Source organism: Sebastes fasciatus, chromosome 19 (genome assembly GCF_043250625.1).
Source record: "Sebastes fasciatus isolate fSebFas1 chromosome 19, fSebFas1.pri, whole genome shotgun sequence".
NCBI classification, from domain to species: domain Eukaryota; kingdom Metazoa; phylum Chordata; class Actinopteri; order Perciformes; family Sebastidae; genus Sebastes; species Sebastes fasciatus.
This window is the reverse complement of record NC_133813.1, coordinates 2,716,613-2,732,269: the sequence shown is the minus strand read 5'-3', so window position 1 is coordinate 2,732,269 and position 15,657 is coordinate 2,716,613. Positions and strand designations below refer to the sequence as shown.

Genomic DNA, 15,657 nt, shown 5'->3' with positions numbered 1-15,657 from the left:
GAGTTCATATTTTTGATAGGACAATAGGCTACATTCATTTTGCAGATTGTGTAGCAGGTTCATTGAAGCACTGAGACAAAGAAAAAAAAAAAACACTAGACAGTTTAATTCCAGAAATAAACAAATCTAATATATAATTTTTTTGTCATAAGGTGGAAAATATCTAATCCTAAGATTCAATGCATAAAGAATGTGTAGTTATTGGTGTAAAAATCAGCCAGTTTATTTACTTCTTATGTTGATTTTAAGATGTCTTGATGCTCAGAGATGAGACATTTGATATTTAGTGGCTCGGTAATAAATCTCTATTGAAATAATCAACAAAACTTTCATCTTTTCATCACATACATACAAGTGAATGCAGCTGGTATTCTTGTGACTGGTAAACCTCCACATTTAGTTGTTGAATGGCTAATTCAATAATGTTTAGAAACTTTGTTTGTCTTTGGCTTCACCACAGTCGACATGAATACCAATCAGACAATAGTAAGAAGCAGTAAAAAAGATTGGACTTCAATCAAATACATTTTAGTAGGCGTATTACAAAAAGTAGTGTGAGCTCCTGGTTGGTCAATTGTCGCTCATAATTAGGACTTAATAATAATGGACATTAGGAAAGTCAAACTGATTTCATGGAGCAAAGGCTTTGTTGATTGCATTTTCTGCTTTTGTTTGAGAAGCTGATGACAGCACAGATCAGAAAAGACGGTCAAAACTTAATTTAGTTGAAATGTTCGACATTATGCAGATGATACTCTATTTTCAACATATAACTTGTTTTACAGACTATGACTTTATGATGGTTTTACAAGAGAGGTACCTCTTGTAAAACCAACATAAATGCCACTGCAGTCTCAAATCTTAAAGGTTTCTCAATAGCATAAGAAAATAATCTGCCAAAATCAGCAACAATCACATTTTTTAGAATAAATATTGTTAGGAACAAGAATGTGAATGCTGCTGTATCAGCATTCACATTAATTATGAACTAAGTAATGTGTTCACACCAAGAGTGAAGCGAACTTTTTGCACGGAGCGATTACATACAAAGTCAATGCAAAGAGGCGAATAGACGCAGATTCGCGCCGGGTGAAATATTTTAACTAGTGCAAGAAATTCTTGTGACGCTGTTTCGTGAAAGCCTCTCAGCGTTGAGATTAACCTTCTGACGTCCTGACGTTTTTGAATCATAAATGGAGGATAAATAAATCTCGTATGTGTCTGTGGTCACCCAGAGCTACGATAGTACATCACATCTGTACAGAGACCGGACCAAACTCTGTGTAGAAACCACAGACTGTCTCTGGTAGAAACAACAACGTCTCTAGATGACGTCATGTTGAGTGTTGATGGAGCAGCTGCATAGCCTGGCATTGATCCAGCCAAACTCCATTCAGAAAACAAGCATTTTAAAAGTTGTTTGCTTGACGTCTTGCGTACAGACCTGACAATGCGTGAATTCAGACATTTTAGAAATCAACATCATTATGTAGTTATTACGGCATCATTTTGATCTGTTTATTGCAATAAAATCACAGCACAACCTGTTTATTTTGGGTTCATACCGCAGTAGCGACGTGTGGTTGCTAGATACAGTCAGCGCAACGGTGCTCTATATGAATACAGCTCGCCGCCGGGTGACGTTATGAACCCAGACATGACGGCGTTTGGTTTTCTGACATATCTGGGACTTCCGCAACATGTTCAAAGCAGAAACAGTGGTTATTTCTTCCATGGTTGATGGGAGGAAATGGAGGAAAGAAAAGCTGTTGGTATCTATGGAGACAAGCTCCTCCTCCTGAAGGAACACAAATGATACCGGTGGTCCAAATCGCACGAGTAAAGCGAGGGAAAAGATTTGCTTCGCTCTTGGTCTGAACACGACATGAGTTTAAAACTACATGAGACTTGATTGACAGTGAACCAAACACATCTGTATCAGATTAAAATCCTGATAGGGGCATTAAAATACATGACATCACCTCTTTCTATTTAAGCCCCGCCCACTTCAAACCAGCGAGAAGAGCACAGTAAAAAAAAAATCTGAAATCTTTCATATAAAAACAATCAAACCTTTAACAGATTATTCGCTCATATTAACAAGTTGATTTAGAAAATGTGTTCTTTATCCACCTGATTTATTTTAGTTCTCTGAGCAGTAAACACACAGAGGCCTGTTTTTTGTTGTTCAACGTAAAACAAACGGAGGGAAAGTCGACATGTTTCACCTGCTGTGCAAATAACCTCTAAACATACATGGAAAGTTTCAGGACAGCTGATTGTCAACAAAAGTATACGCCACGTTATTATCATTATTTTAACTTTGGAGACAGAATAATTAAAAATAATTTTCCTCCATATTATCTATCGATCAGTAATATTTTAGGAGGTAAGTTCTTATATCCACTTTGTCAAAAGGAGAAGTTTTCTTTCTCTTCTGCTTTATGATTGTGTTGTTTTGTGTAAATCATCTATTTATTCAGAAGCACCAGCTTTTATTTTGGTGAACCTGGTATCTGGGTCCTAATCATCAGTTTCTGAATAGCTTGTGTATTTAAAGAATAAAAATGACTTTTATGAAAAAATTATTTGTTTGAAATTGTTTTATCCCAGAAATATTTGTCTTAAATTAGTTTGATTCAGCCCAGTTGTTTACTTTTCTATTTCAAAATAGTGCAAAGATTTTACTTAAGTACTGTACTTAAGTACAATTTTGAGGTACTTGTACTTTACTTGAATATCCCCCAGAGGGAAATATTGTGCTTTTTATTCAACTATTTATTCAATAACTTTTGTTACTTTGCAGATTTGAAAAAACAAATACAAAATATAAATCAACAAATTAAATTATGATTTATTATTATTATTTATTAAACTACCCAGCTGTATATAAGTATAGAAGTAATTAAATGAGCTCACATTAATGCATCAATAATTATAATATACATTAATACATAATGAGTACTTTTTGGTACTTTAAGTACATTTTGAAAAAATTTATAAAATAATTATTATTATATAAAACATTAATAGTAATAGTAATAATAGTAAATATTACTATAATAATAGGTATGATATTCATATTAATAATATAAAAAAATATAATTACAATAGTCGTAACAATAGTAAATGTGACTATAATTATTATATTATCAATAATATAATAATAATAATAATATAAAAAATAATAAGATAATAGTAATAATAATTATAAAAGCAATTATTACAATAATAATACTTATAATTATTATTATATTAATATGCCTATTAATAAAACAATTAGCCACTTAAAAAAAACAACAATAATATAAGATAAAAACAATAATTAAACAGAAATAAATAAAAGTGCTAGCATTAATATCAAACTTTAAAAAAAAAAATTAAAAAAATTATGCAAATACTTGTACTTTTACTTAAGTAAAAATTTTTTTGAATGCATGACTTTTACTTTGTAGTCTGTGGTATTACTACTTTATTTACCTTCCAGCGCTGCCGTGGTGACAGAGTGTGTGTCCGTGTGTGTGTGTGTGTGTGTGTGTGTGTGGAGGCGTGGTGTTGACTCTACCTTCAGTTTCCCTCCAGGCCTCGTCTTCATTCAGCCTCCTGTCAGAGCGTTGCAGCAGCAGCAGATATGAGCGGACGAGTCGGAGACTTGAGCCCAAAACAGGCTGAAATATTAACTGAGGTAAAAATATAATAAATCAATATTAATCCTGTGATTTCACTAAACTCATTGATCATCTGTAACACTGTATAGTGACTGTAGATTGTTGTGTAGTTGGTCTCTATGGTTCCTTTTGTTGTGGTTTCACAGTGATGATTCTATGGTAACTTCAACTGTCTGCTGTGTGTTTATAATCACATCATCTGTGGTACATTAACTGTACTTTTTATCCTACTATTATACAAATTCAACAGCTATAGTTAAAGGTACTTTTCAGATTAAGATTTTACATAAAAAATATAAATAATATTATAAATTAAATTGCATTATTAATAATTAAATTAAACCAGGGTAGGTTGTTGCCTCTTGTCACGTTCGAGACCCAAAGAGGTTAAAATTATTCAATATTAATTATGTTAAATTAATATAAATGAAAGATTAGAGGAAAGTGCAATACTTTTAGTTACTTTTCAGATTAACATTTTAATCTGAAAGATGGGATGATTTTATGAAATATAATATACATTTTTGTAAATTAAACTCTCTAACAGTATACAAAGTAGTTAAAACTACCTCCAACTCGACCAGCTACAACAATAAAACTACGTACACACTTTTATTTAATTTTATTGCAAATAAATCCAATAACATAGATTAGATAATAGTAATTTTTTGTAGCAAATACTTTTGATGCTTTTAATGCAGGACTTTCACTTTTATATTGTTGTATTAGTACTTTTTCTTAAGTTAAGTATCCGAGTACTTCTTCCACCACTGAGGGAAATATTACTAATATATTCCTTAACAATCTAATATTGCAGTACTATTTGTGTAGGCTCAGAATAAACTGTATATATTCTAAGATTACACAAAAAACTCAGGTTGGGTTGTAATAAAAAATCATTAGAATAATTTATTATCTGTTGTGGATAATTAATATAAATTAAAATAAATTAATATGAAATGTCAGAATAAAGTGAAAAATGCCCGTCACAATTTCCCAATGTGATGTCATAAAAATATTTTGTAAAAAATCGAAGCATATTTAATTTACTGTCACGCAACACTGGAAAATTGTTTTTGAGAAATTACTTAATTAATTATTAAAAATATTTGCAGATAATTCTACTAATTGACCTTAAAGTAAAGGTTTGACATTTGGGGAAATATATTTATTCACTTGATTACCAAGATTTCATTAAATTAAAAGATTGATATCACTCATGTCTGAGAGTGGTATCAATCTTCTCATGTAACTCTTGGCAATAAAGTGAATTACTCAAAATGTTAATAATAATAATAAAGCAACTTTAGTTTAATGTGTGATTGATGTTGTGTTTCTTCTGGTTCTGTGCCTCCAGTTTCGGGGAAGGATCCAGGACGTCCTCCCCAACCTGCCGGCACAACACGACCACTACCTCCTCCGCTGGCTCCGAGGTGACACCTGCACACCTCCAAACACACCTGACACCTGAAACCTTTACTGTTCAGCATTTTGTTCTGAGCGGGTACGATGCTGGCTAAACAACGAAGGAAGGGGACTTCTTTAATCCAAAATAAGAAACGTACAGTAGAGAAAGAACCAGCACCGCCAAAGATATGCAGATTAGATAGGAAACACTAACGGCCTCATAATTACATGTAAATACACCAGAGGGGAGATTAAATAAGAGTTATCAGAACATCAAATACAACATGAGATATGCCCGGTATTTATTTACCCTCCTCTCTGGGAAAATGGGTTTTCTAAGGACATGAAAGAACAAGTTTGAAGTACTTGTACTTTACTTGAGTGTTTCCATATAATGTTACTTTATACTTTTACTCCACTACATTTATCTGATAGCTTTACAAATATCATTTTACATTAAAAAGCGTATGATGAGCTTATAAAATAATTCACATTGTTAGATAAATAAAATTTGACTTGTGACCTCTTAAAATAAATCAGTTTCTTTTTGATTTTTCTTGTCTAGTTTCAGATGTTTTTGAGTTGTTTAAATAACATTTTGAGGCCTAAAAAGGTAAATTTATTAAATTTTTCACACAAAAAAAAGCCCTAAAGATTACAGAAGAATTAATACATATTTATTATGGCTGTCTATCCATTAAAATATTTAATCTGATGAGCTGATAATACTTCTTAGTAGTGGAAGAAGTACTCAGAGTAGAAATACTACAGTCTAAAAATATACAAATAAAAGTCCTGAATACAAAATGTAAGTAAAAGTACAGAAGTATTATCAGCAAAATGTACTTAAAGTATGAAAAGTAAAAGAACTTATTGTGCAGAATGGCTCCTTTTAAAGGTGATAAATTATTATAGAATGTTATAATATTCTGTTTTTTATCACTAATGAATACATGTGAGAGTATTTTAATGTTCTTCATCAATGTGGAGCCAATTTTAGATTCTTTATGTACTACTGGGTAGATTAGTAGTATAGTACTGCATCATATCATATTAGCATATATGATATTTTTTAATGTAAAAAGTAACTATAAGTTTTAGGTAGTGAAAAATACTTTATTGATCCCTGAGGATCTTATAATAAACATAAAGAAATGTAAGAAAATATAAATAAAGGAGTATTTAACATGTAAATTATGTACATAATGCTACAATATAAACACAATATATGTAAAGAAATATAAATAAGTACTAAAATTAAAAACTAGAATATAAGAAATATGAAATATGTACAAATATTTGCATTAAGACATGCAGTGGCGTAAAAAGTACAATATTTAAGTACATAAGTGTATGGAAATACTCAAGTGAAGTACAAGTATGTCAAAATTGTACTTGAGTACTTGAGTAAATATACTTTGTACATTCCACCACTGACACTAGTAAAGTTTAGTGAGCAAGACTTTTACTGTCAAATTAATAGATTTATATTGTGGTAAAAATGTATTTTAAGGGGAACAAACTGAACCGGGTCGGTGAACACTGAGTTATCTAGATAAGGATCAGATCTATTCAGTGACAGACATCGATACTGGTATTTCTTCCTCGTCCGCCACTGAAACCGGCTCTGTGTGAGCGAAGCCACGGGCGTTCACTCTCTGCTGCAGGCGTCTGAATAGTGACGGCCGATACACAGCCAGAGGAAGGTTAACTGTTGTGTTTCTCTCAGTGTTAATGAGGGGTTAAATACAGACAGTAGTACAGATGTGTGTTATTTAGCCTTCCTGAAGAAGCATTTATTGCAGGACGTTTTGAGATAGGTGTACCTAATAAACTGGCAACTGAGTGTAACTGATTAAAGGAGTTCTCTGGCATTTTGTGCTTATTTGGTTTCCTGCCAGAGTTCAGCCTGTTCCAAGGAAAAGGTGAATGCTAGATAATGCGTAAGGCATGTAGTGTGTAATAAGAACACCTTTCTTGTTTTTGGCGAGTCATTTGTACACCATGTAATCTGTTCCTGTACCGACCATAGAAATGTGCAACAGTCGGAGCTTTTGATGTAGAATAGAAAGCGAGAAAGATCCCTTACGGTGGGCCGGTCTAACAAACACTTCAAGCAGGAGACCGGTGTTTGGTTTTGTAAGTTACGTTTATGACGTGTTTTTTTTACGTTTGTGACATGTTTTCTTGTGGCGTGCTTTTTAGTGACGTTTTTGACGTGTTTTTTTTACGTCTGTGACGTGTATTTTTACGTGTTTCTTTACGTTTGTGACATGCGTTTTTGTGACGTTTTTGACGTGTTTTTTTGTGACTTTTGTGACGTGTATTTTTTTACGTTTGTGACGTGTATTTTTACATTTGTAACGTGTTTTTTTTTACGTGTTTTTTTACGTTTGTGGCGTGTATTTTTACGTGTTTCTTTACGTTTGTGACATGCGTTTTTGTGACGTTTTTGATGTGTTTTTTTGTGACTTTTGTGACGTGTATTTTTTTACGTTTGTGACGTGTATTTTTACATTTGTGACGTGTTTTTTTTTACGTGTTTTTTTACGTTTGTGGCGTGTATTTTTTGACGTTTTTGACGTGTTTTTTAGTGATTTTTGTGATGTGTTTTTTTACGTTTGTGGCGTTTTTTTTGTTGTTTGTCTTTATGCTAAGCTAAGCTAACCGGCTGCTGGCTGTAGCTTCATATTTACTGTACAGACATGAGAGAGGGATCAATCTTCTCATCTAACTCTCAGCAAGAAAAAACAAACCAGACTATTTCACAAAATGTCAAACAATTCCTTTAATTCTTCATTCAGAAGTTATATAACTGATGACCTCTCCGTCCTCCTCTGGGTTAATCAGTGATGTTTTTCCTATAACATACGACCTCCCTCTGACCTTGTGGCCATGAGACGTATAGTGTTTACTCAGCCAGGAGGGTTCGTACCACCTCAGCTCAGCGCTCTTATCCTACAGTAAATGTTTGTTTTACGCTGAACACAATTAGACGTCAGTAACACTGCAGAGATTTAAAGGTCACCTATTATGCAAAATGCACTTTTCCATGTCTTTTAAACATCAATATCTGTCCCCAGTGTGTCTACAGGCCACCATAGTATCATAAAAGACCATCCTCTCTCTTTTTCTCCTCCTCCGTTTGTCCGGAAATGGGTGCAGAAAAAAAAATTCGCTTTTTTCCTTGTATCTTGACGTCATTAGGGAATGCAAGCCACGTGAGGGTTTCCTGGTCGAACCAGAGAGAACCTTCAGTAGCTGACCCCGCCCCACAGCGCGTCACTGTCTCTCCTCCTCAACCTAACTTGAGCAAAGTCTGCAAGAACCAGCAGAACAGGCTTCATGTACTCCCATCATCTAAATATAACATGTTCTTTCACAAAGGCTTTATGTAATTACACTGTTTAAACAGATGATATTTATATATTATATATATTTGATGTCATGCATGTAGCAGAGTACAGGTAGTAAATAGTGACTTGTAAGCAACACAACACATTTCTGTTTCACAGTCAAACTTTATTTGAGTAGACAGATGACAATATTAATTATTCACAGCATTTGTAATCATCTCACCTGTTAGTTAGTTATGTTAACATGGTACAGGAGAAAGTCTTCAGCTCTGGTAAACTACAGTAAGCTAAGCTCCGGTGGTCTGTAGTCATGGTAACACAGAGACAGCTACTACTGTAAATAATATACCATTACTCTGATCTTCCATACATTTATCTTTTAGCAGAAATAATGAACTGACTACTGTTTCACATCTTCTATTTTCCACCCTGATGGTCGCTGTGTTTACACACCGTGTCATAGCGGTAGCATGTAGCTAACCCGTTAGCATGTAGCTCTCTGAGAGAGAGAGAGAGCTTCTCCGGGAGGGAGGGGGAGGGTGACGCTGTTGTTGAGGACGTTTGATTGACAGAAAACGCTGACCAATCAGAGCAGAGTGGGAGGAGACAGAGGCTACAGACACAGAAATCAGCACTTTTGGAAATGGGCTGAAACAGAGGTTATAGAGACATGCTGGAATGCATGATCTGATTGTTTTTTTGAAAAGAAAACTTCAGAGACATGGTTTGGAGGTGTCTGAGACCTATAATAACTAGTTTAAATGGAGTATAATATGTGACCTTTAACTGAATTTACTTTCTCCTCCTCTAAAACTAAGCTTTTAAGATACAGATGAACTTTGTTATCTGGTCCCATCTCTGTTGTAGAGCTAATAGTTATAGTGGACGTCCAGGAAACTGTGTGTGTTTATTGGTTCATAGTTCAGAGAGGATCCGATCAATAGGAACTCTCTGACAGCAGATCAATATCTCCATCGGCTGTTAACCTCACACAGTTTTCATTACTGGACTAAAAGAACTGAACCGTATCAGGTTTTCTATTGTGTGATTATCAGACGTTGTCTAACTGAAACTGGTGCAGCGTTTACACACCAGTAATCATTAAATAGTACTTTATATTTCATGTTTCACGTGTTGTACAAATACATAAATCATTTGTCAGATTAACTCAAGTAGGCTTCTCCTTCATGGACGCTAAATGTGTTCTTTTAAACTGGTGCAGTGGTGAACTAAGTACATTTACTCAGGTTTGGTCAAGTTTGCATTCATGCAACCACTGGAGTGGCAGAAATTGGTGTTCTGCTCTACTTTACTGCTCATCATGGTAACCGAGCAAAGAGTACAACACTCTCCTTTGAGTTGTAGTGGAATAGAAGTATGCATATAATATATGTGTAAAGGGACAAGAAAAGAAAATACTCTAATACTCTAGAATATATACTAGTAATCTATACTAGTAAAGTACCTCAAATTTGTCTTTAAGTGCAGTACTTGAGTAAATGTACTTCATTCTGCTTCATCAGATCTCTACTTTACTAATCAGGATTTTTTATTTATTTTTGCAGCTCGTAGCTTCAATGTTCAGAAAGCTGAAGTGATGATCAGAAAGGTGAGCTCCTTCTTTAAACACTTATTGATCCGTCATGTTGTTTCCCTGTAAGGATTGTAAGGCTGCAGGATGTTTCTAACCTCTCCTCTCCTGATCTATGTGTATCTGTCTGCAGCACGTGGAATTCAGGAGGAAGATGAACGTAGACTCCATCATATCTGACTGGAAACCTCCAGAGGTACTCAGACTCTGTTTGGCACATTCACTAAATAAGACGGGATTGTTTACATGCATTTACACAACTATGTACAGATATTTACCTAGTATAGGAAAATGCATTTAGAATGGGACGTTCAACAGTGTTCTTCTTAGATTCTGTAGATTTAGCGAGGAGGAAGAGGAGTCACGTTTGGATTAAAATTGAAAAGTAGATCTCTGTTTACAACTGAAATAAACCTTTAACCATAATGTCTGGGGATTTAAGGGATGATATTTATATATTAAGACTGTGTGTGTTTTCCTCGTGTCTTCGGTCAGGTGATCGAGGAGTACGTATCCGGAGGGATGTGTGGATACGACAGAGAGGGGAGTCCCATCTGGTACGATGTCATCGGTCCTCTGGATCCTAAAGGTCTGTTGCTATCGGCAACCAAACAGGACTACATGAAGACCAAGATCAGAGACACTGAGATGCTGCACAGGGAGTGTAAGAGGCAGTCTGAGAAGGTGACCATCACATCCCCCTCTTCTTGTCTCCTCTCCTCTCCTCTCCTCTCCTCTCCTCTCCTCTCCTCTCCTCTCCTCTTCTCTCCTTCCTCCTCCTCTCGTTTCCTCTCGTTTCCTCTCGTTTCCTCTCGTTTCCTCTCGTTTCCTCTCCTCTCCTCTCCTCTCCTCTCCTCTCCTCTCCTCTCCTCTCTTCTCCTCCTCTCCTCTCCTTTCCTCTCCTCTCCTCTCCTCTCCTCTCCTCTCCTCTCCTCTCCTCTCCTCTCCTCTCCTCTCCTCTCCTCTCCTCTCCTCTCGTCTCCTCTCCTCTCCTCTCGTTTCCTCTCCTCTCCTTCCTCCTCCTCTCCTCTCCTCTCCTCTCCTCTCCTCTCCTCTCCTCTCCTCTCCTCTCCTCTCCTCTCCTCTCTTTGTCTCCTCGTCTCCTTAACTCCTAACCCCTGTCCTTCATCTCTCTGTTGTCTCAGTGGGGTCAGAACATTGAAGCCATCTCTCTGATCTACGACTGTGAAGGACTCGGACTGAAACACACCTGGAAACCTGCTATAGAGACTTATGGAGAGGTCAGTCAGCATCACAACCGCCACGTTTCATCACATTATATTAAGTTAAACCAGATTATTTAACTATAAATGATTCAGATGATCTCTCTGCTCCTCTTCTGTAGATCCTCACCATGTTTGAGGAGAACTATCCGGAGGGGCTGAAGAGGGTGTTTCTGATTAAAGGTGCTTCAGCACATCTGGTGACTGTTTGACTATGAATCTGACTTTGTTCCAGATGTTTATGACGTTGAGTTTCTGTCTCTCTGCAGCTCCCAAAATGTTTCCGATGGCCTACAACCTGATCAAACACTTCCTGTGTGAGGAGACGCGGCGTAAGATCGTCATTTTAGGAAGTAAGACGTCTTCTATTTTTATCCCAGAGAGCACAAACAAGACTGCAGCCATGCTAGCAGCTCTGTGAGGCTCTACATTTACCATGTTCATCATCTTAGTTTAGCACACTAGCATGCTAATAATGGCTGATTAACAGTAAATTAAATAATTAAATAAAATAAAAATTAAATATTGGGACCTAATAATAAAATAATAATAAACTATATATTAAGTGGTATATATTAAATCTGTGACTGTTCTATTATGTATAATTTTATTATATTATAAATAATAATAATAGTGATAATAATAATAAACTTTATTTCTATAGCGCCTTTCAAAACCAGAGGTACAAGTTGCTTCACAAAAAGCAATTAAAAGAAAATTATACACAGAAAATGCAATTAAAACAGTGATTTTAAGAAGTGGTCAAACAGAGAGATAAAACAAAATGTCAAAGAACAACAGTAAAAACATTATTACTCATGCATTAATGTAGAAGCAGGATTTTAATTTAATTTAATTTAATTTAATTTAATTTAATTTAATTTAATTTAATCTGATGATTAATTTTCTCCATTAATCGATTGATTGTTTGGTTTGTAAAAATAGTGAAAAATGTCGTCACCCAGAGCCCAAAGTGACACCATCACTGTGTTTATTTAGCCAAACCTCAACATTATTACTGATACAAGTAATAGTAATAATGAAAAGAGTTACTAATTCCATTCCTGTGTTTGTAGGTAACTGGCAGGAAGTGCTACGTAAACACATCGACCCAAATCAGCTTCCTGTGGTGTACGGAGGAACCCTGACGGACCCTGATGGAGACCCTCGCTGTAGAACCATGGTGAGAGCTCAGAGAGAAGACCGGTGGAGCAGTGAGAAAGTTAGTGTTCTCTAAATGATGGTAATTTAAATGGTGGATGATGTTGTTGCAGATAAAGTACGGCGGGACGGTTCCCAGGTCGTACTACGTTCAGGACTCGGTGAAGGTTCAGTACGACAACAGTGTGACCGTCAGCCGTGGATCCGTCGTCCAGCTGGAATATGATGTTCCAGCCGCCAGCAGCGTGCTCAGGTACTAAACCATAAACAGACATACGGATTTTTTAAAATATTATTATTATTATTATTATTTTTATTTGTTTTTTAATTTAATTTAATTTAATGTAATTTAATTTAATGTAATTTAATTTAATTTAATTTAATTTAATTTAATTTAATTTAATTTAATTTTTATTTTATTTTATTTTATTTTATTTTTCAAATAGTTTATTTCCCAACATGAGATATCTAAATTATAAAGTTTGATAATGAACTCAAAGTCACTGTGTTTTGAAGGAACTGGCCTTCTACCTCCAAGAGGTCAAGGCCCAGTTACGTGTTGGTTAATCTTGTGTGACAAAGAGAATTTCCAAACAGATGAGTTAAAGCATAATGATTCAATTTATTCCGAACAATCAATGTTGCATAAGTAAAAATAAAAGAGTTTACAGATATCTGGATCCAATCAACGTGTCCCTGACAAAATACAGTGCATGGGTCAGTTCGCGAAGTCTGAACCCCGAGCTATCCCTGATCCAGCCTATTCATGGTTTACACAATAGTAATATTCATGAGATTATGGCACGTGATGTTTTTGCTGCATATCTTCTTCTTTGTTTCTCCTTCTGACTCCTTTCTCTCTTTGACCTTGCAAAAAGAACAGAACGTGCATCCTCCCTGTCCTCGCAAACACTTCATGCACAACAAATCCAACAATCAGGTTATTTCAGGTCGTTGTAAGCACTTTTGTACATAATAAATCCAACAGTTTCCTCCCAGGTGGCAGTTTGCCAGCGACGGAGCAGACATCGGGTTCGGAGTGTTCCAACGGACCAAAGACGGCGGCGGTCAGAAAGTGGCGGAGATGCTGCAGGTTCTGCCCAGCGAACGCTACAACGCTCACCTGGTCCCTGAAGACAGCGGGCTCACCTGCACAGAGGCCGGAGTCTGTGAGTCTCCACACTACAGACCATCAGTACATCAGATTATTAGATTATATGCTGCATCATTTCCTGTGAATCACTCATTTATAGGTAGGCAACATGAATCTGGGGCGGAAATCACTAACTACTATTAGAGAGGTCATTACAGAATGTAAATACATATCTAACTCTCTGCAGGTTATCAGCTGTTGTTAACTAACTGTTGTGTCCTGTATGTTGTGCAGACGTGCTGTGTTTTGATAACAGCTACAGCATCCTGCAGTCCAAGAAGGTGAGCTACAACGTCGAGGTCCTTCCTCCTCCGGACGGACCGATGCAGAGTCCACGAAGCCGAGGAGGCCGGAGGCTGCAGTGATGGAGATCCAGAACACAGATTTCTCTCTGCTCTGGGTATCACCGGTTAACAAGTCATCACACACATTTCTCTAGACTGAGTTCACTGAGTTCACAAACCCCAAAGCACTTCATCCACATCTCAGGATCAAGTCCTGAAGCATCTTTGAAGAAGCTCTTATAGGGAAGCATTTACAGCGTACCTTACATTATACAGTATATATGTACAGCAAAGGCTTCAGTCATGTTTATTTTCCTAAACTAAAGTAATTCCAGTACAAACATGAATATATTACAGATGTAGATGTAACAGAATGAAGCAACCTGCTGTCTAATTTACAGTAATTCTGTGTTTTATACAGAAACAAATAACAGTTTTTATAATAATATGTCAAATGGCTGTAAATACACAGAGATTTGGTGCCGGTGCACAGTCGAATGTGTGAAGAAGAGTTTTGAAAAAGGGAATTTAGTTTTGAGAAATATGTATAACTAATTATAATATATATCTATATATATATAAATGCCGGTAGATTATTGTAGTTAGATGTGTTAAAGATTTACTGACAATTCCAGATAACAATGAAGCTCATAAATGTTACTTTTAGAAGAACTCGTCTCACCAGCATTTCAAACTTTAACTGTACAAACTCATCATTTAATATAGAAGGATAATTGTTTAAAGATTTATAATGTTTTTGTAATTTAAGAAGATAATGTTTGAATCATTTGACTGAAGTTTTTGTGTTTGAAAGCAGCCGAACAAAGAAGAACGACGACACACTGAAGAGGAGCAAAGTTACGTTTCATCAAATAGCCCTTTGTCGTAATTTATGCTGCACATATTGTTTGACTTTATTATTAGAGTTTATATATAATGTGTTAAAATGAATAATCTTCTAAATACATGCTTGAAAACAACATGAAGTCATTACGATGACAGAATTCACAAAATCATGTAAACAGAAAATATATTTTTTTAATTTATGAAGAATCTTCAGTTACATTTAGTTTGTATATTACTTGTAATAAAAGCAGAAATTGTGTATTAAACAGAAACTGTTGGTTTTGATAATTTTGCATCATTGTAAACATTCATATAATGTTTTTTCTAAAAATAGGGGATTTCATGATTTTCTCTACACCCTGAAAAATGTAGACAGTAACCGTAGATGTCAGTGTTCGTACATAGAAAAATATAAAATATTTTGTTTTTTATGACAGATAGTCATTCTAATGTCTAATAATTATTTTTATTATTTATTAATTAATTCTTGATATATAAAAAATATTATAATTATAAAAATAATAATAAAAAATAAAAATAAAATATATAATATATAATTTTTATTTTGTATTATTTTTTTAATAATAAAAATAATAATTATTTTTATTAATTTTTATTTTTTATAATTATAATTATTTTTTATATATTAAGAATTAATTAATAAATAAAAATAATTTAATATATATTATTTTATATATGTATATATGTTTTTATTTGTATTATTATTTTTAATTATTTCTTTTATAATTATATTTTTTTATATTATTAATTTTATGTCAAGATTGCGAATTTTAACATAAATCCAAAATGTCATTGCTGTGACTTGCAGAAACACCCTGGTAGGTAGAACTATTTTTTTTTTTTTTACCAGCATTTCAAGGCACTTTAACTGGTCTGACCACTAGGTGGCGATGAGAGGAGGGAAATACTCAGCTATATGTTGTATTACATAACTAGTAGTCACTAAA

The 15,657-nt window shown here is 34.8% G+C and overlaps 1 protein-coding gene across 2 annotated transcripts; it reads left to right on the top strand.

Moving 5' to 3' along the window:
- The first annotated feature begins 3,535 nt into the window (after positions 1 to 3,535).
- On the top strand, positions 3,536 to 14,961 carry sec14l7 (SEC14-like lipid binding 7). 2 transcript variants are annotated; one of them, XM_074618614.1, is made up of 12 exons: positions 3,536 to 3,685; positions 5,026 to 5,101; positions 9,997 to 10,040; positions 10,156 to 10,218; positions 10,518 to 10,706; positions 11,168 to 11,263; positions 11,368 to 11,428; positions 11,515 to 11,598; positions 12,322 to 12,428; positions 12,520 to 12,659; positions 13,406 to 13,575; positions 13,794 to 14,961. In XM_074618614.1, exons 1-12 carry the CDS (start codon positions 3,632 to 3,634, stop codon positions 13,922 to 13,924), a joined length of 1,215 nt encoding a protein of 404 aa, XP_074474715.1. In that variant the 5' UTR covers positions 3,536 to 3,631; the 3' UTR covers positions 13,925 to 14,961. The 2 variants fall into 2 exon arrangements, with proteins under 2 accessions (XP_074474715.1, XP_074474716.1); XM_074618615.1 differs by lacking the exons at positions 3,536 to 3,685; positions 5,026 to 5,101 and adding an exon at positions 7,085 to 7,214.
- The last annotated feature ends 696 nt before the right edge of the window (positions 14,962 to 15,657 follow it).

Coding starts and splice junctions, on each gene's coding strand:
- sec14l7 (XM_074618614.1), top strand. CDS start 3,632: ATGAGCGGACGAGTCGGAGACTTGAGCCCAAAACAGGCTGAAATATTA. Junction 10,041..10,155: donor CTGAAGTGATGATCAGAAAG/GTGAGCTCCTTC, acceptor ATCTGTCTGCAG/CACGTGGAATTCAGGAGGAA. Junction 11,264..11,367: donor CTATAGAGACTTATGGAGAG/GTCAGTCAGCAT, acceptor CCTCTTCTGTAG/ATCCTCACCATGTTTGAGGA.